This window comes from Aulonocara sp. 'chitande type north' Nkhata Bay, linkage group LG7 (assembly GCF_057382095.1).
Source record: "Aulonocara sp. 'chitande type north' Nkhata Bay isolate Kocher_YH1m ecotype deep benthic linkage group LG7, A_spYH_male_GT1.1, whole genome shotgun sequence".
NCBI lineage: Eukaryota > Metazoa > Chordata > Actinopteri > Cichliformes > Cichlidae > Aulonocara > Aulonocara sp. 'chitande type north' Nkhata Bay.
Genome location: NC_141350.1, coordinates 42,883,296 through 42,908,193, shown reverse-complemented (window position 1 = coordinate 42,908,193; position 24,898 = coordinate 42,883,296). Strand labels below are relative to the sequence as shown.

Sequence of the window (24,898 nt, the reverse complement as noted above, 5' to 3'; positions counted from 1 at the left end):
GTACAAGGGTAGCACTCAATACTTGTACATTCGTTGGTGTGCCTTGGACATCAGCATTCGTTTCAGGGTGTGGACTTTCCATGCAAGATGAGAGCTGGTTATTGTATCTGTGTATAGGTCACTGCAACAATATCCACTTTTCTGAATATGCGTCACGATGGATTAAATATTAGCGTGCCAAAATGTCTGGGTTTTGTTCATAATTCACCAGATAAAAAAAATAAAAAAATAAACCTGATACTATGTTAAGAGCAGTAATGGTTTGCATAAACAAAACTAACACGAGCAACCGTCTGTAGGCTCAAGCTAAGTTATTAGCATCATTAAATTCCCATTAACCTGTCCTAGTCAGTGGCAGGAATCATTTTAGTGCATTTAGCCAAGCGCATCAGCAGCAGTACTGTCCCCCAGCAGCAGAAAGGATCATCAGAGACAGCAGGGCACTCATTTCTCACAACACTGTTTGCAGAGACCTTGTTACAGAAGTCACAATAGCACATACAAAGTAGAAATATTGGTGGACCTGCTGATTTATACCGCTCAGTACCTGGTTTGCAAAGTGCAGAACAAACAGAGCATGACCACCAGAAACATTGCCCTTGAAAACTTTTCCATTCCCCCATCTGCGGGTCAGCTGACTGTCTTTTATTAGCACTTCATTAAAATTCATTAATTGCTTCCTTTCTCCTGGGCACGGGGAGAATCGAAACTGGAACTGTCAAAAAGAAGAAAAAAAAAAAGCAACTGTCCTGCGCTCTACATACACAACTGTTAATGTCGAGCCGCAGCCAACATGCGTCACACCCAACCATCTGTTAACACGATGACAGAACCAGAGGGCAAACTTAAAGAAGTAAACATTTTTATTTACTTGTTATGTACATAAAGGGTCTTTACCAGCACAGGTGTTAACCATGGGAAATATTAACACATGTAAATGGAATAAGAAAATAAAAGGCACAATCTTTCAATTTTTTTAAGTAAAAGACAAGCTTTCCTAAAATATGTGAAGAGAGCACAGTAATACTGTTAATGCCATTACAAAATAACTCAGAAGCATGAGGAAAAAGCAAAGTTCATCTCAAAGGGAAATTATCAGAGTGTATTGCTTAATTAGTAAGATTTCATTAAGCTTGACAAGGAAAACCCCAACACGGTGCGTCTGTACACAGCAGGTGGGATTAAACGAGAAACTTTTATTTAATGAGGAATTTAATGACATCAAGCAGCATTTGGCGAGGGGGGGGAAAAAAAAAAAAAAAAAAAAAAAAATATGATCTCCCTGGCTAAGAGGTCATGCACAGAGGCAACCAGCAGGCATTTATTCGTTTTCCCTTTTTAAAATGTCACCCATGGTTACTTTTAATAACATCACTCATTAACAAAAATACTTGATTTCATAGCTTACTACGAACTCACCGAAAAGGAAAACAGGGATACAACTAAAAGATTTCTAAGTCGTTTGCTGAGCAATGATTTTCTCCTTTTCCTTTTGTTAACAGAAAGCGCTAAAAGAAGTGACAGAGAGGGGGGTAGGATGGGCAGGGGTGGGATTGATCAGTTTTTACAGCACAGACCTGGGGTTCTGCACCGTTTGCACATCTGTTTAATCCTCGGCTCGACAGAATCGGCTGTGGCACGGTGTGATGAGATTCTTTCTACTACTCAGCATGAAGGAGAAGAATAATTGGTGTGCAGACCGAAAATACTCGAGGAATAAAGCTGGTTGAAAAAAGTTAATAAAAATCCTACATTGAGAGGAGTATCATCACAATAAAAACTAAAGGGCCAGAGATGGGATTGCATGCGCTAGAAGTAAGACTTGTCTTACTTTGAAAAGGCATTGATGGGATCTCATTGGCTTGCTCAGACATTCCTCCTTCCCCGACCTACGCCACTGAGTTCTTCATCTCAGTGGAAAGGCTTCAAGTCCTCATGCCCACACTGTGTGGACACTATGTTTTTAGTATGTTTAGCCTTGTAGTCAGATGCTTGTGGAAAGTGCTCGCCAGGGCTGTTGCTATTTGGCTTTAGAAACCCTGCTCAAAGCTTGGCACTCCTAATGCATATAATCTAAAATGTGTCTTAGTCTTCAATGATCTCCAAGCAAGTAAAGAGGCACCAACGTGGAGATGCAAGGTTACCCCACTATCCATGTCAACAAATCCAAACAAAAAATAAAATTAATCATTGGACAATGATTTAGAAAACAGCAACAATTATGATGAAGTCACATGGCCGTGTCATGTCTTAGTAACATAAGATAAATAAGCTATCAGCCAGTCAGGATGTAGAATGGATGGGATAATGAGATCTACCGTGCCATGTTCCAACTCAAATCCTCCACACACCCCATCTCTTTCTACTTCCTCCTAATCTGTAACACACACACACACACACACACACACACACACACACAAAAATCTGTCTACCTGAATAACTCATGGCCAATGTGTACAAGTGTGTGCTTGTGCAATGGTTAAGGTACAACAGTGACTTGATTGTTTGGAGAAATAACATGACTGGCTGGTTAGCTCCTCATTGCCTCAGTGCTCTCCCTAGTCCATAGGGATAATTCTTTCTTTCCCTATTTCATACAAATATTCTCACATCAACAAAACAAGCATACATCAACACTTCCGAAAGTCCCAAAGACGTCAAACATAACAAATATTAAGAGAAAACTTTTTTTCCTTTTTTTTTTTTTTAAAAGACGTGATGTTATATGCTAACTATCCATTGTGGACACACACATACACAAAAACATACATACCCACACACACAGTCTGATGCCCAGTGATCTGGAAATGAAAAGAACACTAATGCAAAAATGCCACCCAGCCTGGAACAAAGATAAGGGAAAAGGGACCTGGGAAAGTGGGGTCAGGTTTTAGTTTGGATCTAATGTCCAAAGCTGTAAACAGTCAGAAAGCCTTGCAATGGCTGGCAACAACAACAGGAAAGGGGGAGGGGGGTTGCTATCATGGTACAGCCCCAAGCAGGCAAGCACATAACTGTGACACTGGCAGGAAAAGATGGAGACAGCCAGCAGATTCGGGTACTCGGCGATACGGGAGAGAGGCTTCAGCTGAACGCCTAGGTCAGTCACTCTCCTCTGGATTCTGGGGGTCTATGATTTTGACATGGGTGAACGGGAAGAGACCCCTCCGTCCGTTCACCTCTCCCTCCCACTGACCGCTGATGTTCATCCGCGTAACCTTGACAATGTCACCAACCTGAGAAAAGAAAGCAGAGTTACAGGAGAACTGGTGTCAAAGTCTAACCTAATTACACACAAGACATTCTGCACGATGCAGTATTGGGGAGTTGTTTTGTGCCATTTAAACATTTTAGTCAGAAACTTGTAAAACAAAACTACAATCCGTGTCTTACAGTAGTCAGTCATAGGCCCAATTAAAAAAAACAAAATCCTTATGACAAGTGGCTTATGTTTGTTTTAAAGCCTGTTCCAAACTACAACAATAAACCCTTTGAGGTTTAGGGCTGCCACAAACGATTATTTTGATAGTCGACTAGTCACCGATTATTTATGCGATTAGTCGACTAATCAGATCATCATCCACTGGACGTAAAACTACAGCTTATTGCACCAGCAGCATCTACTCTTATATAACTATCATTAGCTTACAGCTTTAAGCTTTTAAGGTGCTAACTAAAAATAAAGACAAGATGATAGTTTATTCAATTTTAATGAAATTAGCAGATTGTCTCGGTGGAGTTTAATAAACTCCTTGCTATCTAAAATATAACAGGACACCAGAGTAAATTCTCCAGCATCTCACACTTCTGATGATCAGCTGTCTGCTTGACGTTTATTCAGCTGTGTAAAAACTATAACTTTAATCTCAGACAAACCGATTTACTCAGGAACAACTAAAATACTGAAAAAAAAAAAGCCAAACAACAACATTTTTAATTTATCTAAGTGACTCATATATATTTAACCTGAGTAGCGAAAGACAGCGGTGGGTTTGAAAACAATTTGCCGGGAGTCCGGTGTTCTCACAGCGCTAGTGACCTAGCCCCCGGCTAGCTATCGAGCTAGTGGGTAACAGATGTCTCCGAAAACGTCGGAGCGCTTTTGAAAATATGTGGTGTCCTGATAAACTGAGCTGATATTTGAGGTTTACACAGCTACATTCTCGCCTGAAAATATGTTAAACGTTTATTTTGTGACCCAGAAAGAATAATAAGAGTAATATTAAAACTAACTAGCTACCGCCATTGTTGGAAACTAAGCTGGGCCGCGCTATGAATTCTGGGACAAAGCTGCTTCTTCTTCTTCTTCTTCGGGGTTTAACGGCAGCTGGCATCCTTGTACATGCAGTGCTGCCATCTTCTGTTTCAGTCCGTTATTACACTCTTAAATCCTGCTACTTATTCCTGCGTCTTTTGGGATCTTACAAAGCTTCAAACGACGCGTCGACTATTAAATCAGTCGTCGACGATTTTGATAGTCGACGTAATCGTGACTAGTCGACAAATCGTGGCAGCCCTATTGAGGTTACAGAACATCCAGTCTGATTTATTAATACACGCTTTCCAAAATAAAACCCAGACTGTCAGATCTCCACTGTCACATTACACCGCAGGTTAAAAGATGACAGAAGAGCGCCGAGCTGTCGCTCAGATGGTTTGTGACACTGCGTGTGACCCCAATCTGTTAAAGCCATATGTTCTTTATCAGGATTAGGAGGGGGGAAAAGTCCATCATCAAAACCATGACTGAAAATACGATGTGAGGGCACACCAGTGTGGCATCGATTTGAATGAAGCTTCAAATCCTGTCCTGGACTTTGGAACTACAACGATGTCACTCTCAAATGACAAGTATATGATGTATACAGTCATAAAAAGTATTAGTGAGATCTGTCAAAAAGTCAGAAAAGGTCAGGTTTGTACGTTGAGAACTTCATAAGGTTTAAATTAAGGTGTTAAATGTTGCCTTATGTCAAGTAGATAGAAATCTTCAGCCAGAAAAGCATTGTTATTTAAAAGAGAGAGAGAGAGTATATTTAAAAACCAAAGACTTAGAAAATGTGGATACATTGAAATAGATGGTGTACAAATCTGGAATTCCAAGAGCTTCCAGATTTAAAAATAAATAAATAAAAAAATAAAGACAGACCCAACCGAGAGGAAACTCTCTTGTGGGAATCACCTTTTATGACTTGAAGTTATGGAGTTGTGTAATTGTAAAAGTACAGCAGAAAAAGTCAATAAAGCTTTTTAAGCTGCGTCAGTTCATTCAAAAGTTATGACGCACATTAATAGCCAGAGTCTGTGATCGTATACTGTGTATCAATCAGAGGCTGAAAGGGGGCACACACCGACAGCTGTGAACAGCAAAGCTTTGTTGACAGGCGAATGGTGACTTGGGGTTTAGTCAAATTGCAAACCAAAATTGTCGGGAATTGCAAAATAGAAAAAGCAAGGCTGCAGATTACGCAAATGAACAAGGAAAAGCATAACCAGGAGGAGGTTTTCGATTAAGGAATGTTGCCCCCCCCCAGTATTCACATTTTGAGAGACATAAGTAGCGAAGGTATCCCAGAGAACTAACCAGCAGTAATTAAAGCTGTATCCATATATACATTCAGAGAACCTTATGGATGTCTACATTTGTAAGTCTTCACAGGACCGTAAACACACAGAACCTAGATTGAATATGCAGATTCCTTAAATGAAGCTCAGTTAAGAGAATTCAAATCAGGACTCTGCAGAGTGAACCTATTGAACCATTCAAGTGCTGCCCATCTTTAAGCAGGTACAAGGGCTATCACTATCCACACTAGAGAGAAGACTGTGCCAAGAAACAAATCTGCATTTGTTGCATGGACAATGTAACGAATGCAGCAACACTGAATCTGGAACAGTTTCATTACTTTACTCTGAGGAAGACTGGCGCTGGTGGCAAAGTGGTGATACATGTATCTGACCATGAGCTTTCTGTTCCTAAAGCTGGAAGCACTGACGTCAAAGACTTTATCTATGATGCAGATTTCAACAACTACCATTATTATTATTTTTTCTCTGTGGAAATCAATCCAACCATTGCAATTTAGCACTGTGCAACATCAGGTATTAACAGTACTTCCACGGCAAAGTTGGGGAATGAAACCTCCTGTGGCTTTATGGTTACTTATGTCCAGTTGAAATAAACTAATACTTGGAGTTAGGTGGAGCTCGCCAATGCAAATAGATGTGGCAATTTCTAAAACCTGCGATGACAACATAAAATGGCATAACCTAGGATGAACCGTGGGAACGCATTACCCATATCACCCTGAACACAGGTCGGTGATTACAAGTTGGGAAAAAGAATCAAAGCAGTGTCACAGAAAATTTTGGTTTTGTGACATTTACAACTAAAATATAAATAAATGAAATGGAAACAAAAGAAGCAACAATGAAAATGGATGCCAATCGGATTTAAATCAATCCCTGATTAATAATAATCATTTTAAAAAAATGTTAGGTCAAGTTTATTTTTATTCTCACATGTTAACATTTTTAATGCCTTCAGGGGCCAAAGTTTCCTTTTTGCCAGACTCTGGTGGTTTATTAAAAAATAAATAAATAAAAATAAAACGAGTTAATTCCGATTCCGGACAAAACATCTAAAGCTGTTCACCTGAAGGTCCATCAGACCAGCTCGGGGAATCTCTTAGAAACAGAGAAAATGTACTCTTCACTTAACTAATAACACGAGCCAGCAAGCATTATACGAGCATCTATGCCGGCACCAACAAATGCACTGTTGCATCAATAATCATCTCAGATGTACTTTTGGGAATCATGCATGTACCGAGAAGAGCCACATTTAACTTTAATATTTCATCTCTTGCTAACCATGGCTCCATCTGCTGCTTCACTGCTACACCATATGATCACAGAGAAAACGTAAGCGGCAAACACAGTCCCGCCTCAAGTTTCAGTTCTCACATGCTCACTCTTGACTGCTCATTCGGGTGCAACCCGTCTTTCTTTACAGCCGTCCCTTGGCCTCGTCTCTTCCTCTCTTCTATCTATTACAGTAAGTTACATGAACATTTATTAAATGGAAGCTGGAATCTCATTTCGGTGCTAATAAAAGATGGGCGACAACAGGCCCAGAAGGGTGCAGAGACACTAGCCAGCTGATGCATCTTGTTTATGCACTCAACCAGCATCGCAGTTTGAGTCTAAATGAGGTTAGGGACATTTTTTGAGGTGACTGCTATTAGCTGTCGATTACTTAACAACACATCAATGAAACACACCCCCCCCCCCCCCACACACACACACACACACACAAAACTGCTTAACCTTTAGCAGGATTCAGATATGCTCAATTTACACTCATTTATGTGCAAGAAAGAGTCACAGGGAGGAAGTACTTCTCTGTATCCATATCTACTGCCCTATTTTACACCTATAACTGCTGTCAAACTGATGGGAGTGAATGGAAGTGGCACTATTTTAAGATAGCTTGCATTCTCATCCTTCCCCTGGGGTGAAAAATAAAAAGATAAAAAAAACCAACAAAAAAAAAAAAACTACACTACAGCTCAATCTGCTATTGGAGCTGAGTGTTTTGGAGGCCCACTATATTTCTGAGGCACATATTGAGCATTGCATTGCATGTTTCGACATGCCACCACAGTCAGAGCAGATTTGTATTAGCCACAGCGTACCACTGAGGAAGGCAAGACTGCTGAGAAATGCTTTCGTCAAAGCCGCTTCCAGGTTAGCATTTAGATGGACAGCACTGAGTGTAAGCTTCAGTCACAGAGACAAGTGATCAAAAGCCACAATGCTGTGGTGAGTTTCACTAGATTCCCCACCCACCCTCCCATTTACATCTGCAAACTTTTGTTTTGCATTTATTATTCATCATTCCAAGAATCATATTAAGCTCTCTCAAACCACCCATCTCATATCTGCATGACTTTTGGTCCAATCCAAAGCCAGAAACTTGTTTTGTTTTTTTTAACTATCCAAGGCTACAAAATAGATGTGGTTCATGTATTCTGACTGAACAGCAGCACCCCATAACCAAAGCATCTTTGTGCAGCCAGTGTCCAGAGCTAGTTGTGAACTTGCAGATAGTCTCCTGGTGTAATAATAACTTTTTATATTCAAACAAACAGGAAGGGCCTGATAAGAGCAAGCAGCAAGATGCTAAAACCACAGTTTGGTTATTATTCTTTTAGTGTGAGCACACATCAACAGGCTAGAATGTCAAAAGGACTGAGAAAGGGCGAAGCTTATCTGTAGACACTTTCTCACATTGAACCAGCAAAACTACTGCGGTAACTGAAGGCGGCACTGGTGTTTCCCCAGGTCCCTCTACTACTTAATTTTGCAATTTTAGTATAAAAAGAAGTGATCGTTTTACACAGAAGCCTCTCCAAGCTTTGGTCACACAACCTAATTTTTATAAGAGTTAACTCTTGAGATTGGCGATTGTTGTCTATGTTTAAGTAACCTGACAGCTCCTAGAGAGATGTCAGGTTGTGAAAATGTAAAAACAAAGTCTTCTATAAAACCTCTTAGCTTCTGTGACTTCTACACAAGTTTTTTCAGTGTTTTAACTTGACTGAGGTGATAAACTCTAATTTATGTAGAAAAGTCTAAGCTGCACACAGACATTTTTGATTTATTTGGGCACAAATGGAAAAATAATTAAGAAATGACTGAAGATGGGATACTGCTGCTTTAGGCAAAGAAGCTTATAGCGTGTTGTACTCCAGGCCCTTACCTGGCATATTAATTTACTGCATGATGTTGCGTTACAGATCAAAGGTCCAGCTAAACAGATTTTAGAAAAGCTAATGATTTAATTACAATATCCATCCTTTATAAAAATGAGCAGTGCATTAAAACATGATGAAATCACATTGATCGCCTAGAAAAAACACAAAAAACAAAAACAAAGAAATAAAACAGGTAAGATCAAATAAATACAATACCTCTAGAGCAAGAGCAGTCTTGTCGTAGGCACAGGGCACTCGTTTCTGGATGGCTTTCGCCATGACAGGGCCATTCTGCATGGACGGTAGCGGAGCGATAACTGCTCCAGGTGCGTTGGGCATTGGAGAAGGCGTCTGGGGTTGGGCATAGGCATGAGCAAGAGCATTGGAGGGCTCAGGGATCCCATAGCTGTTGGAGTTTCGCGATCCATGAGAAGGTTGGACAGGGTGGGGTGAAGGTCGTACCACTTTCTCTACGTAGGGTACAGGGATCATCCCAACACGTCCATCTTTATTCTTGGCGCTCCACCACTGCTCCTCCGGTCTTTCCAGGATGATAAGGATCTCCCCCTTCTTGAAGGGAAGGTCCTCAGCATCGCTGCCGGTGAAGTCGTACAGAGTCCGCACATACTCCAGATTCTCCTCTGCTCCAACCATGGGCTGGACAGGAGGACTCGGCGTACTTGAATACCTTAGCAAAAACGAAAAATAATGAGGAAATTAAGTAAATGTTAATTTGTTATCCTTAAAAGTTATCACTGTGAAGCCTAGAATACAACAAAACTGCATTATTTGTTGAATAAAATCCTTTACAAACACGATTACCCAACTCCTCAATTACCAAAATGTGGTATCATGTTTGGTTGTAAAACCACACAAATCCTCAGTGAGGTTTATTTTTCCAGTGGTACCAAAACTTAAAAGAAAAAAAAAAACCCAAACAAACAAGCAAGCAAACTAGATGTGTGGTAATAGTGCTGATTTTATGACATAACCAAGTGAAACTGGGTTAGTTCTGATAAAAATATTTAAAAAAAATAGTATGGTAAAGTGCTGGAGGAGGCGTGGTGGGTGACCTCCCTACCTGGGGGCTGGCTCTATCAGCGTGGTCGTGTCCAAGTAATGGATTTTGTAGAACTCCAGGAGAGCTGCGAGGTGGTCGAACTCTTGATCCCCTATTTTGAACCTCTTGCTGGGCAAAGAGTTGATGATATAGTGAGACACTTTGGAGTTTTCCGACACCGACAGTACGTAGTCGCCGGGGCAGGTCGACGAGTCTCGAACAAGAAACATGCCATGTCTCTGTCCTTGTAACCTATTCTGTGCCTCCTGTCGTGACACGGGTCCAAAATACCAGGCGGACCGATCAGAGGAATCAAATCGAGCAGTTGACATTTCTGTTCAAAAATAAGTTAATGTGGCTTACAAATTAATATTAATAATAATAGAAAGGAAAATACTACAGGATTGGCTAGGCAATAAGTTAAAAGCTGTATGCGTGGTTCCAATTGGCCAATCACAGCAAACTGTAGGATTTGGAAGACTCAGGGCAGGGCACTCGTCGCTCTGGAAGGAGTTTCCGAGTGATTTCTTCACAAAACGCCTCAGGCACCGAAAAAATCTGTTTAAGAAAAACAAAAACTTGGCGTTTTTGTTTTCTTTTTTTTCTCCTTTCAGATGCAGGCTGCCAGTGACTTGATCCAACTCTGGAGCATACTGTTGTCCCTGTGTTCAGCAGTCCAGGCTGCGGCCGAGCAGTTGTTAAAAGGGGGCCAAATAACAGAAGAAAAACGAGCAAACTTACGACAGGCTACCATTGACGGAGGGCCAGAGCAACAAACGATCAATGAAGCTTCCCCTTTTCGTTCCGCCTTCCGAGAAAACACCAAATCTTCTCTTCTAATAAATGTATCTCCTCCAGTCAGTGTCAGTTCTAAGAGCGGAAAATGTGGCCTCACTTTCCCCCCTTCTTCTTCCTTTTTCTTACATCTGATAATCCCTCATCTGTGCACAAAGGTCCACGGCAGGTCACGAAACTATCAGCCGAAATCCCGCGGAGCTCACGGCGATACACACTTCATGGAAACGCGTTTTCGAATCCCCTTTCTCGAGTCGGAGCAGACTTTTGAGGCAACACAGCAGAAAAATGGCGGCTCGCAACACGTCTTCACACAAAAAAATGATTTCAGGGCAGCGACTCGTCTCTTGCGCGTGCATCTCAGGAGCCACGACCGTTTACGGAAGCTGTCGCGTGCATCCCCGACCGCTCACAAGGGATCTCGGCTTAACGATTGCTTTATTTTATACTTTCCCTTATTTCCGCTCGTCCCCACTAGCACAGGCTACCAGAAGTACTGAGGTCGAAAAATGGCGACCGGAGGGCAGGTCCCGCTTTCTATCAGCGCGTCACTGACGGCAGGAGCGAGAGAGAGGGGAGGGGGAGTGAAGGAAGGAGGTGGGCGGTTGGCGAAGCCACGGACAGCCCCTAGCTCCGCGAGAGTAGGTGTCAGTCATTTCTCAGTGAAGCATTCTGCTGATAGATTCTTCTGCTGTTCCATCGTCTCGGGAATATAGTGCAAATAGCAATGTGGAGCAGGTCGAGATACAAGTGTGTTTTTTACTCAGTGTTCCTGCTTTGACGTAGTCATTTAATTGGATGTTTGCTTTTCAAAACTTCAAAGGGAATCAGCGTGTGACTCAAAAATATAATAACACAGTTTAGTATGGCTAAACCTCAAATAAATGCTAAACCAATCCAGCAGAGGCTAAGCAGTCAGGTCTTAAGTAGGCAACACTGATGTTAAAGGCTGCTGTAACATACTAAATGTGTATGAGAGCGAGGTGTTATTTCAGTTTAAATGCCCACACTGTCATTAGTTGATTCTTAATTGGAAATATGTGTAGGCAGTGTTTCACAGTCATAGCTGGTTCTGTTAAATCTAGGCTAATTTAACTACTACTTTTACCGTACAACACTGGAGCATATTTTTTGCAATCTATTGCAGCTTTGAAGTATTGTGGAGTAGAAAGTGCCAATATATGTGCTTTTGACAGGTAGTTATGTAGGTGTGTGAAGAGAAGCATCATGATTGAGCTTTTTTTCTACAAATAGAAACATTACTCTATCAAATGATTCACAGATAGAATAAGCTATAATTCTGAATAAAAAAAAGTTAGATGTCTGCCGAACAACGTGTTCTTATGTTAGTACTGTGTTTAATGATTGTCTCGGATCTTTTTGTGTTCTGTGCCTTTAAGTCAGTGGTCAGCTCGTGTGTTTTTAATATACTTTTTTAGCCACATAACCGCAGCTCATAGGTACAGTATATTTGCTCAGTCAACAACTTATTCATACCACCAGTATAAAATTGTACTTATTTCCTATTTTCATTTCCTGGTGTTATTTAACTTCCCCTTCATTCATTCGATAATAAGTATTATCTGGCAAAGAACTGTGAAAAATCGATTTGGAGCTCACCCAAAATGACCCAATCCAAAACAGAATATGCTGCAGAGAGAGCGCACATTTAAATGCAAGGGGCAGTGTCTCTGAAGAAGAAGAATACAATATAAGAGAAAGAATGCATCTGAGAACACAAGCAGAGTGCGGCAAGCCATTCAGCCAAGCAGAATAAGTTTTGCTCAGTGATAAAAGCAGGATCTGTAAAGAAGCTCTGTCCCTGTGGTGACTGAGCTTTCAGTGGCCGTGCCTCATGAGGCTACAGCTGGCACAGAACAGCTCTCATCACTGAAACACTGTCTGAATGTTAATAGATTTGCACCCACCGAGACTTAATGGCTTAAGCCTGCCAACTCCCACATTTCCACAAAGATGCAGTGCTGCAACTAATTGAAAAGAGAAACAAAAACAGACTAGTTTACTTCGAATTATGGGTAAAAAGGCTTATATTGGCTTCAACCTCATGCTTTGATGCATTTAAAACTAGGGCAACTTTTCATTTAAGTGATGGGTTTTGTGGGATTTTGCAGGGTGAGACATACAGTACCTTTATCTGACCTGCTGTCTAACCTTGTATGTAGATGCACACTGAAGGTTTCTTCACAAACATCACCATCTAGTGGATGTACGCAAAATGCAATGTCTGCCATCATCCCATTATCAATAGATTTTGTTGTCTGTCTGTGTGGCAGGTTAAGGTTAAGCGATACTACAGGTCCAAACGTAATGAAACGTGACATTTTGACTACCTAACAGCAGTTCCACAGTCCTTCAAGTGCTCTTTTGAAGTACCAGCTGCTACAAAAACCCACCATACTAAAATGGATAACTTCAGGTCAGCACACATGCAGAAAAGCCTAGAAAAGCTGGTTCTTCAACCCAAAACCCCATCTGTAACTGGTTTTGCAATAGCTTATAAAACTTTTGACCTCTGTTAAACTCACATCAACACAGTAACCTTGAATGGCTGCTTCTTTTAGCTCAGTCTCGATGCCCTGCAGTCTGAAGATTAAATGCACAGATGACACAACCATCCTTGACCTAATCGGTGGTTGATGAGTTGCTACACAAGGAACTAGTGAACAAAACCTGTGATCTTGTTCTTTGCGCAGGCGAAACAAAAAGAAAAGTAATTATGGCCCGAGAGGCCCCCTCTCCACCCAGCTTATTTTTCGGCTGCAGAAGACGTTGCGTCTTCTGCAGCCGAAAAATACACTAAGACACTGCAGAGAGCATCGCCACAGTTTAATTTCAGGGAGTCAGATTGTGTGTAAGCTATTAGTCTGCAAATAAATGCCCCTTCCCCCCGATTCATTCACACCACTAACACTTAAGACTTCATAAGAAACCTACACATTTTACAAACCATCTACTGCTTGTGCCTAACTATGTATCCTGTGAGAAAGTTAAAGGAATTCCAGTGTAGTGATGCAAACTGCAGTTAATTATAATTTAAATCAAGTTTTGAAGAGGATGATTACACGATGCAGGATTAGACCTGTGTCGGAAAGGTCAGTTTCTCTGAGACTAAACCTTGCTTAAAAAAAGCTTCTTATTTTATTTTAATTTTGAATAAATTATAGATACTAAAGCTCCTGAGCACAGTTGCAACCTTGCTCTCATGTGCCAGAACACAAACACAGAGTTTACCTTGACAAATCCTGCCCAGGGTCACACATACAGACATACAGGAACAAGATCCTCTTAAGTTTTTACCATATATTATAAAATCTCTGTATCCTCTATCCATGCAGTCTCTGGAAGTGTGGCGAACCCCCTCCCAGCCTTCACTTCTGAAATACTTAGCCTCTCCTATATTTTATTTTAACATCCTATCACGTTCCTGATCGTTGTCACCGGCATTCAATTCAAAGTTGAGCATGCTTTGATGTGAAGACTGACAACAGACAAGCAGTACACTGGTAATTATGGCACGAGATGCTGCTGTTAAAGTGTCAGTGCATTTTTAGACCAGTGTAAGGGTTTATATAGATGAGCGACTCACTGTTACAGCCTCCATGGCATGAGTCACCTTTCACCTCTCAGCCTGGTTTCCTAGAATATCCAGTCAGGTTTCTGTAAAGGTGTAAAGGGAAACCTGTTTACATGCTACTAAATGGACAGATAGATAGATATCCATAGATATCTTTAAATATTTCTAGATTTCTACAGGTACACCAGGTTCACAATAAAGGCTTCAGACAAAGAATTTTCACCCACTTCATTACTTCCTCATGTTTCAGTTTGTTGTTGCTTTGGTTCACATGTTTTTAAACAAGCCACTTCCTCATAGCATTTCTAAAACTTTAAGAAACCACACTTTTCTCTTGTTTCTTACAATATCACATAACATTACCTGTGACAACTGCATGCTCATAGTCTTACCTTAACTTTCTAAACTTTTTTGTTCTCACTAATTATTTTTTCATTCAGTTAGTGAAGAGTTAATACAAGACCACGGCCTAATTTAGCAGAACTGACAACGTTGCTGTAGCCAGGCCTGTCGAGTGGCCAATTCTCCTTTTGGTTATTTTAACTTCCTTGTTTTCAGCGCAGCATTCATATGACAAGCAAGTTCAATAAAAAGGCACACCACGGCTTGTTTATTTTATTCTGTTTCAACTTTATGCAGTGTTTATACTATAAATACATGTCCAATATAGATGTTATGCATGAATCAGCAACTAAAGGAGCCTGTGAGGGTTCTTCTAGAGAGAAGGAATAAAGGGATCGCAGCCTGTGAAGCACAAAATGACTCATAAACCATGTAAAGAGGACCGCAGTTGGGCTTAATTAAACACAAGTAATGCTCCACATAAACAAAGAAATCAAAGCTTTAAATACATTTCTTAATATATCTAATTATCGCCGTAAACTGCGCACTTTGGCAAATCTTCAGCGATCAAAACCTAAGTGACATTTCACTTCTCTTAAACTGACAAATCCAGTGTTTGCAGTGGTGTATGACCTTAGAAACCAGTGCTAACATAACAATAGGACATTTATTTAAGGCAGGATCACCTGTTGCCTATTTTGTGTCATTATATCTCAAATACGACACTCAGCATGCAAATAACTCTCCACACGATTGGTCCACTAAAAGGAACAGTATCCCGAAGAGTCAGGCGCAAAGGGAAAAATTTAAAAGAACAGCACTGTCTTGTGCAGAGGACATTTATACCCTTTCATCCTTATGCTTAAACTCAAATTGTAAATGATTAAATACTAATGCTTGGCCAGTAAAAATCATTAAACTGCTCTTTAGCACACTGAATGACAAAAAAAAGTGGCTTTATGAAAAACAAAGTGTGCTTTTATGCTTGCTTTTTTGTGAAGTGACAACAAGCCACAAATGTCCTGAAACTCAATGGTTGAAAAAAAAAAATTCCCAGTGAAAAGCTGAAATCAGTCCTTCTGCTATGTAGAAAAACTAAAAAAATCCAGGCCTTATAGAGCATTATTTGTGTTATCTGTCCATCTTACACATCATTATGAGCAATAATTGTCAATAAACGTGACGTGTCTGTATAGGGGTTTTTTTCCCGAGCAGCAGACATTTTGACATGCCATGACAGGAAGCACACAGGTGTGTTAATGATGGTTGCATTCCACTTAAGGGAGGCGCTTCCGTACGGCATGCTGCTTCACACTGGCAAGGCTTACTGGAAGAGGTAATCCAACTGGGCCGTCATTGACTAAGTGTTGTGCGATTCCTGCTGCGACCACTCTATCCTGCTCAACTTTATGACATCATAAAACATCATCAATCAGAAATGCTTTATTTCATTATATACCACAGAAATATGCTCTGGTATTTGTGTTCCTGTCACTGAACAGCCCTTCTCAAACGGTCTCTCTGCACAGCACGGGACCTCTTCTGTCTATCTGCAATGTTGTAGCCAAGGCTCTGTTTGAGGGCAGGGAAGACAACCCCAGACTGAGATGTTCCACACCTGGGAAATGATATGTGGATTTAACTCTGGGTGACTAACATGCTTGGCTTTTTTTTCTTTTTGACTCAGAAACCTCGATCTCTCTTGCAAAAGGCAGCTCTGGGCTATTATGCAACCAAGTTTTGTGAAAATTAGCACAACAGGGCTTTGAGGAATCTGTTTTGTGCACTGTGACAGAATACAAAATCAGACAAAATTACATACTGTTTTTCTGGGAATGACTGAAGGCCAAGTTTTGGTAATTTGTTTTCTTCTAAAGACCCGCTGAAACACACAAAGAAAATTAGAAACTGTTATCATAATTTTGCTGCTTTGAAGGCTTTTGTATGTCGCTGATGATGAAAATGATAATGCCACTTCACCGAGTTCCATCTGAAAGGTAGGCCTTAGCCATGATGTAGTTTTCTGGGGTGATTTTCTTGTTTGAAACGATGTCTCTGAGCAGTGCTTTCACACGCACGATCTAGATGACACAGGGTTGTACTTTAAGTAACTATTTTAAAAGCCACAACAAACAGAGCTACTAAAACACTGAATAGCTAAGCGTTGCCCTTCAGGCACTTACCTCCTGAGACTGTAAGCTGTTAGCATTATATAGCTGTCGGATGATGATCTCACACTCCTGTAGTGTGGGGGCCCGTGGGGGCTGGGAGGAACTGCTGTGAATTCGGAGAGGCTGCAGTGAAGTGATGAGGCGCCCATTGGCCTCCGTGCCATGGTCCTGCCTGGCTGAATCCAGAATTTCAGTGCTTGCTCCAATGCTACTGCAAGTCAATGAGATAATGTCATTGAGGGCGATGTATAACATGTATAAGGCAGTTTAGGTTGAGAATACCTGGTTGTTAACTCCCCCCACCCCCACCCCCTCACAGACAGGGGACTAGGTTCAATTCACTAGCCCACTTTGCTTCCAGCAGGATAATTCATGATGTCTCAAAGCTCAGATCATTTGAAACTGCTTTCTTGAACCTGACAGTGGATTCCTGTACTCAAATGGCCTCCACAGTCACCAGATCAAAAGCCAACCTGGTACTAACAGGTCAAGAAGTTTATAGACATGTAAAAAGGCACATATTCCAGAAATCAAAGTGCTCAGACTGCAGACCAGACCAACAAATAACTAATTACATACTGGCTTTTGCTTCTTTACATGCTTCACGTTCATATCCTCATGCTGTTTTATAGTGTTAATTTAACATGCACTATAATACTTGTGCACCTACATCACTACCTAATATGAGACAGCTGACATCTTGTTTTTCTGTAAAGTGATTAAAACACAGAGCTTGAATTAGTGTTCTCCTGCTTTTGATGGTTGCCTTACAGTAGCCTGTTATCTGAGCTTATCTGAGTATCTGCTTAGTAAGTTATTAATGAATGGCTGTTGTGCCATCATATCCGTATTACTGCATCTGAATCTAATTTATCCATCAGTTCTTGTGTGCATAGCTTTGAAAAAAAAAAAAGGGGGGGGGGGGGGGGGGAGCTAAGATCATTTATGAAATATAACCACACCTTGTAAATACTGAGCTAGATAAGTAGCTGAAAAAGGCCCACCACTCACCCGAGAGCCTGGTCCTGCAAGAGTCTCGTGTCCTGCAGTGGCTCCTCCATGTACAGTCCAGTATGGGCTTGACTGCCCTGAGTGGGTGGTCTACAGTTTTGTCGACTGTGTGCAACTCGTAGAAGAAGAAGGATCAGACATTAAGTTTAGGTGGCACATTGAAATTCACCTAAATGAAAACCTAATAAGTCATTACATGTGCTTAAACATGTTACCTTTTCTACTTGACTTAGGAGGCTCCATTATCACCTTATACTTCAACTCTGCAACATCCATAACAACAGAACTTTAATGTACTGTACACTGCAGGTGGGCTTAAACAACCAGTAAGCAACCCATGAGTCAAAACAGGCCTTGCTGCAGCAAGGATGCAACGACGAATGACCGGGGAGTCTCCTGGTGGGTGGTGACATGTTGTTATATGGAACAGCATGCGGCTCGCTCTGCAAAGTGACACCGGATATCTGCCCACCTCCCACTGAGAAATCATTAAAACTAAACCCTGGAGTTGCCATGCGTCCACCATACCTAGCCTGACCTTGTCTTGCCGCACCTTGTCAGGAGACAGGAGTCACAGACTCTGTGAATTCTTTAGATAATTATTTGACTTTGTGAGCCATGAAATAGGGTGGTTTCTTGAATGCCACAACCCTTCAAAATTCCCCACAGGGAATAATTGAGTGCTCTATCTGTCTAACTATCCACTATTAAAAAATCTCAGAAAGGCCAAATTACAGCATTAATTAAAGGCATGTGAAAACTTACTTTTGCTTACTTCATTCATTCCACAAAGCATTCTGCTTTTACTGCTTTTAAAAAGACCTATGGCAGGACTGCTGTCACTGACTTCTATGCTTTTACAAATAATTAACTTACACATACAAGAGTTATGAATGCACTGTTTCTTCACCTTTATTCTCCCGTCTGAGGTTCTCTATCTCTGCGTGGAGCTTCTTCAGTGTTTCCTTGTGCTGTTCTTGTAGGAACTGGACGTTTCTTTGCAGTGAAGCAACCCGGAGGTCCGTGCTGCCGCTCTGACAGGACGTCTCTGCCGCTGCTCTGCCCGCTGGCTTGATAACAGGTAGCGGGAGCCGCTGTTCAGGGTTAGCCGGTAAGCGTCGTAGCGAGCAAGGCTTCTCTAGCCGCCCTACTCTGGTCAAGTGTGGCAAATGGCGCACCGGTGGCAGGTTATGACTTGACATCGCTCTCCGCTTTAGTACTTCAGGCCTCCCCTGACTGAAATAGCTCGCTGTTTCACCCTTCCCATTGTTTTCCAGTGAAGAAAAGTTAGCTATAGGTACTCCTACTTATAACTATTTTCACGCTCATTTGGCACTCGCTCGATCATACACAACGTTGCCGTGACAACCAAGATTCCTTTTTTTTTCTTTTTCAGCCCTGACGTCGATCTTTCAGGCCAGCTGCGCATCCTTTCTTTTATCTTATTTCCTCTTCTAATATGTATTTTAACTAGTTTCAATTTGTTTTTGCTCAAATTAAATGTAGAAGTCCTACATAATATTCAAGACTGTTTGTAAAACTGTATTTATTATCTTTAACTTAAAAAATGGTGTTTTGCTATTATGTATCCCCCAATGATTTGTTTTCGGTTTTCTTGTACTTTAAATGTATTTAGGCAGTTTATGTTAATATCGGTCCTTGCTATAAATAAAGTTTTTTTTGTTTTGTTTTTTTAATAGAAGCTCGGTCTCCTTGGCTACAACGCTTGGCCAAGGCAGATCTTACGTCCAACCGGAAGTTTATAAAAAATTTAAAATTCGCTGTTTAGTTGTCTTTACTTAAAAATCTACCTAAAAGATTAGACTGATATTTTTGTGATTAGCATGTGTACTTGCCGATTTTCTTTGCCTTACCATTTTATATTGTATATTTACATATGTCAAAACTCACTGTATTGTTTGCTATTTTTATTTATAAATATAACTGAGTTGCATTGAAACTTTGTTCAACTATTAATAAACAAATGATAATTTTTTTTGAAGGTGGTTGTCACCTTCTCATAACCACCCCCAGTTTTTGAAAGCCTGATTGAGTTCAAGATAAAATTATTTATTTTATAATTGAACCACCTATAGACAGTTTGCAAGTTTTAAGCATGTGTATGATTCTGAGCTAAAGATGAAAAATCACATGTATTTAGTTCCAAGGAGAAGAAGGAGTGATAGGTATCCGGGGCATCATCAACCCCAAATTCATGATGTGTAGAGCACATGTTTTAGGCGACTATTAAACCAGATATTACTAACTTTGGGTTAGGTCTGTTTAGAAGAACCTACCCATGTTTTTCTTCCTGATAAATGTCCTTAAAGGTGGGTTAAATTTTCACAAAGGTGGTTCTCAAGCTTTTTTTTTTTTTAATTTTTATTTTAACTGAGAGCACTCACACATGACTGAAAGCTGCAAAGGAAAAAGGTGCCATCATGCATTTCTGGTAGCACCAGTTTCTGTTAAGAGGATCGTGGTTTATGATGGTTTACGTCACTGTGTTTGTGGTTTATAGACTCAACCATTAGTGAGGTGGCTGTTTTCATTTCTGTAAAGCTGCAGTAGCTGTCACTGTGAAGGTGGTTAACTCTGCTGTTATCACTACAAGGGAAGCATTGAAATAAAACTGAGATGTTCCCATGGTTTTATTCTGTGCTGGTAAATTCTAGCAAAATACAAAAAAAAAATTTTTGTTTCCTTTCATGTTTACCGGTTGCATAAGATGCTACTGGGGGGCACTTACTGAGAAATAGGTCAAAAGCCACAGAGTCCCTCTTGCACTGCCAGCCTCTTAAACACAGGGGGCCTTCTAATAAAAGTAGTCTTGAAAAGCAAGTAAAGAATGCCAAGTTTTTAAACCCGAATCGATTTAGTTGAAGAATACAAATGTAAAGCTTCAGGTCAAGTAAACCAAGTCACCACAACAGTTAATGATCTTTCCTTTCACTTTATTCATGATGTAGCTTCCAAACAGTAAATATTACATCACACACACAGGGACACTGAGCTAGTGTCTGTTATGGATATGACAACATTTAAATGCTTTTGCAACATTAAACAGACAATGTGGATGACTGAGCTGAAGGCCTTGTCTTTGGGAATGTATAGGTGGTATGGTGCTGTTCTCTCCATGCCAACAACAATAACTTAAATTACAATATTTACAAGTTTTACAGAATTAGTAACGTAAAAGTTTAAAAAGAAATCATTTGGGTACGTTGTTTAGCAAACATACAAAACAAATTAACCAAATAAGTGACAGGTTTCCTGATCGAGTGCACCAAAGTAAAAATTACTCTTCACTTGCACTCTCTTAGGCATCTCGAGTTTTGCACCCGTCGTCTTCATGGTGCTTTTGAGTCCTACTGGAGACAAACATCTTTATGATTGTATGGGACAGTAAAAAGTGACACATGCTTGAGGTTTTGTTTTTGTTTTTAAATTACGAGGGATCTGAACAGAGCAGCAAGTGCAGAGACAGGGAGCCCGTAGATGATTTGATTTGTGGAATGTACACTTAAACATCTGCATACATGTAGAGCAAAATCTGCATTTCACAGAAACTTGACAAAGGGCAACAAAGAAAATGCACACAAAGGATATGTTGATGAATCTCTCCTCCATTCTTTTCTGCTGACAGGCGTCACTGTAAACGGTCTTCAGACGTGACCACACAACCCCACCTTCATTAACTTGTAAAAGCTCGAGAAATTACACGTTAGGGGAAAGAAAGTACTACAGGTCCTAGATGTGCCACTTTTTATTCCTCAAAGTGGTATTTTACTTTTAGCTAACCACATCCACGCATTCAGTTGGAGTCAAAATTAAAATATTTCCCATGTTACGGAGCTGTCACAGCTTCATCCGCTGCACCACAAACAGCACTGCTTCACAAAACCAAAGCATGCAAACAAACTCTTCTTTAAAAACTTTTGTTTTTAAAGCAGCTGAAGGAGATTTTTCAGCTGGACAGCATTTTAGGTTGTTGGGATGAATGTCAAAAAGCTCAATGTAAAAAAACAAATAAAAATAAAAAAACCCCACACAAATCTTAGCACTTCAACATGTCACTTTTCAGAAGTCAAACAAAAGGTAAAAAAAACCTTACCCACTACAATAAAATAAAGCACAAACACAATCAATGCATTTTTTTTTTGTTTTCAGTGTAAAGAAATCTCTTTTCCATTTTCTTCAAATAGAACTCTCTCATAGCTTATATCATCTCTTTGTCAACACTCCCACATCTAACATTACATTTTGACAGTAAATGTATTACAACTAAAACTGCATTAAAAACGTATATAAGCAGATCTCCTGTCATAAACAAGTCAAAGTATCTACAAAAACTGGACACATTTACCATATTCCACTCACGGTCTTTCTGTACAGTACTTTAACAGTGCAAAAACATTCAGACTTCAGCCCCAAGATCAGCCTAAATGTTAAATATCTAACATTCAGTCTAATATTTATGCTGTTTCTCTCCAGACAGCCCCTACATTCAGATTTGATTATACTTGCTAAATGAGTTGACAGATAAAAGATTAAAAGACAGAAAAAAAAAGTGGAATTCATGTGAAGGCATAACCAGCCCCAGCAGCACCTAAGCTTCTGTATACCTGAAGAATATAGTCCAGGTTATTGCAGCATTTTAAACATGATTGTGATCAAAGATGCTAAGAGACCACGTTCAGCCCCTTCTGAATTAAAAGCTATACCCACGCTTTAGCGCTGGGTAACGAGTGTTTTCTGGACCCATTCTCTGCCTTAATACCAGCCACCTTTTAGAAAACTAATCAAATTAATCCCTTCGACACCGCACGTTGCAAGCAAAAAGGCATGGTCTTTGATATTAAGCAAGTATAGAATCATTAAAGTGTCAGATAGTTTTTTCTTCTTCTATATAGCAGTTTAGTTACCTAAAGTTAATCTAAAGCAAACACACATACACAAAAAACAAAACTTTGAAAGAAAAAAAGAAAAAAAAGAAGTTATTTTGGCAACGGTTTTGAAACAGTGCGTGTGCACTTCTGGTCACCAGTTGTAGTAATGCCGCATACTGTACACTTCCTGTCAGCAAGAAAATAATTACATAAACCCCAAAAGAGGAAAAAAAAAAAAGCTTAAAAAAAAAAGAACACAAACAACACAGGAAAGCAAACAAGGGGTATAAAACAGATGTAGATTTGATGAGGATGATAGTCGGACAATCCAACTTTTTTTTTTTTTTTTTTTTTTAAATCAGCACATGTCCACAGCACTTCCCCTCCAGTTTGTGATCCTGTGTGACCATTTTGTCTATAGTCCCGCACTGCAAGGTCATAGCAAGGATATCTGTTGATCTTCAAAAGCTATGCGTTTAGATAAGTACCATATGTGGCTAATGTGAATACTTGGAAATAATTGCTCCTGAATGCGATACTTGAAGTGAGGGGAGTCTTCTTGGCATTTTCAGAGCCGGAAGCAAAATCCTCTTTACGTCCAACACGTGTTTGGAGAACCATGAGAGGCGTGTGGAAATTTGGTTAGTAATGTGCGGGGCGCAAACGACTGTCATACTTTCCACATTCCCCAAAATAGTGCAGGGCTATCATATACAGAGCCCTGCCTGCAAAGCTGTGAGGCGCCGTTCAATGCACTCTTTACCTGCAGACACAAAGCAAAGGGAAAGAGAAAAAAAAAAGCACAAGTCATGATAAAGCAGCCTATCATACTTGACTTTATTACCACAGGACCGATGAAACACTTTGAATTTATCTGCACAGATTCCCACCAATGAGAGTATTAGCTCAAGGAACATTCCTGAATTAAATGGTGGTTCTTAGCTGCTGATGCTGAGTGGAGGCATTTTCTGTTACTGTGATACGGTGATACTTACATTTGCTAACACTGATGATGTCATCCTGTCCAGTGAGCAGCAGAGACAGGCCCTCCATCAGTAAGAGAGCTTTGTGGTAGCGCAGGACTGATGCTTCCCCCTGGTGGAACATCTCATCCAGTGCAGCAGCCTGAACCTGAGAGGACAGAGTGCTCAGGTCAAAGGTTTGATCTTGTTTTGAGTAAAATATTATATTAAATAATATGTCAAATGCTAACCACACAAAAGGGGGGGGGCTGTTAAGCTTTTAATGTGGCAGAACAGTTAAGAGCTGACCGGAAAGCTGGGAGAGAAAGTAGGGGAAAGACAAGACAAGCCGGATTCAAACCCAGGCCTCTACAATAATATTACGGCATATGGGTTGCCTACTCAACCCTGGTGAGCCAAAAAAGCACCTTGATAAAGATACTTTTAGATCTAAAGATTCTTTGGTCAATTTCCCCCTATGTTCTCCTCTATTTCTCAATTATCCGACTTTTCTTTCGGTTTACCATCTGCACAGTGTGGCTGAACAGCAGCCGTTCTGCTGTGATGGAGGTGATTTGGTCCATTAGGCGATGCTTCCGGGTAAAGAAATGCTCCAGACGGCTGTTGAGTGAGCGGCAGGATGCCACACTGGACTTGTACAGCTCATTTAGTTTTCTCACAACTGTATATGGAGAGAAATTAAAAACAAAAAAACAAACAAACAACTAAATACATGAATCATAATTATTTTTTTATATATATATATATATATATATATATATATATATATCCATCCTGCACATGGCAATTTTATGTTTTTAAGACTGCCACTGAAAAAATGAAAAGGCTCATACCTTGTTTGACAGTAGCAGATGGGTAAAGCTTGCCCTGTTTAACTTGCTCCATTGCTGTGTGTAAGGCATTGGACAAGAGTTCTGCAGTTTTAAGGTAGAGAACCAGCTGTTCTGCATGACTGAGGAGGCAATCACACGTAAAGTACTTTAAGTTAAACTCAATTCTAAAAGGACAAATGACACATTAAACACAATCGATACTTGTAGGATAAAAATCTGAATCACAGGTTTCTGTTTAAGAAATATTCAGCATCAGAAAATTCACTAGAGGCAGTCAAAAACCATCAAACGCAACAACTACATTTACACTTCAGATTAAAGTCTTCCCAAGAAAAAAAAAACCAAAAAAAAAAAAACTTGAGAATGCCAAAAATCTCATCCTCTACAAATGAGAGTGCCTCAGGCTTTTTACTTTTGCCATGGTGTCCTGAGCAGCAGGCACTTGGGCAGTTTTCTCTTT

General features: G+C 40.3%; 3 protein-coding genes across 6 annotated transcripts in view; all 3 read right to left on the bottom strand.

Annotated features, from left to right (window-relative positions):
- Nucleotides 1-845: 845 nt before the first annotated feature.
- Nucleotides 846-11,169, bottom strand: crkl (CRK like proto-oncogene, adaptor protein). Its single transcript, XM_086300508.1, has 3 exons — nt 9,841-11,169; nt 8,976-9,447; nt 846-3,236 (listed from the first exon to the last, which is right to left on the bottom strand). Exons 1-3 carry the CDS (start codon nt 10,149-10,151, stop codon nt 3,102-3,104), a joined length of 918 nt encoding a protein of 305 aa, XP_086156634.1. The 5' UTR covers nt 10,152-11,169; the 3' UTR covers nt 846-3,101.
- A 4,810-nt stretch (nt 11,170-15,979) lies between these two features.
- ccdc74a (coiled-coil domain containing 74A) lies at nt 15,980-19,113 on the bottom strand. 3 transcript variants are annotated; one of them, XM_086302524.1, is made up of 7 exons: nt 18,644-19,113; nt 17,949-17,996; nt 17,734-17,848; nt 16,735-16,933; nt 16,532-16,632; nt 16,374-16,433; nt 15,980-16,169 (listed from the first exon to the last, which is right to left on the bottom strand). In XM_086302524.1, exons 1-7 carry the CDS (start codon nt 18,933-18,935, stop codon nt 16,043-16,045), a joined length of 942 nt encoding a protein of 313 aa, XP_086158650.1. In that variant the 5' UTR covers nt 18,936-19,113; the 3' UTR covers nt 15,980-16,042. The 3 variants fall into 3 exon arrangements, with proteins under 3 accessions (XP_086158650.1, XP_086158652.1, XP_086158649.1); XM_086302526.1 differs by having other exon boundaries at nt 16,735-16,930; XM_086302523.1 differs by lacking the exon at nt 17,949-17,996.
- A 1,557-nt stretch (nt 19,114-20,670) lies between these two features.
- Nucleotides 20,671-24,898, bottom strand: part of ulk1b (unc-51 like autophagy activating kinase 1) — a 29,175-nt gene continuing 24,947 nt past the window's right edge. For both annotated transcript variants that reach the window (XM_086300506.1, XM_086300507.1), the window contains exons 24-27: nt 24,439-24,557; nt 24,109-24,266; nt 23,618-23,753; nt 20,671-23,385 (exon numbers count right to left, since the gene is read on the bottom strand). In XM_086300506.1, coding sequence (XP_086156632.1) covers nt 23,330-23,385; nt 23,618-23,753; nt 24,109-24,266; nt 24,439-24,557 — 469 coding nt within the window. In that variant the 3' untranslated portion in view covers nt 20,671-23,329. The remainder of the gene's footprint in view (nt 23,386-23,617; nt 23,754-24,108; nt 24,267-24,438; nt 24,558-24,898) is intronic.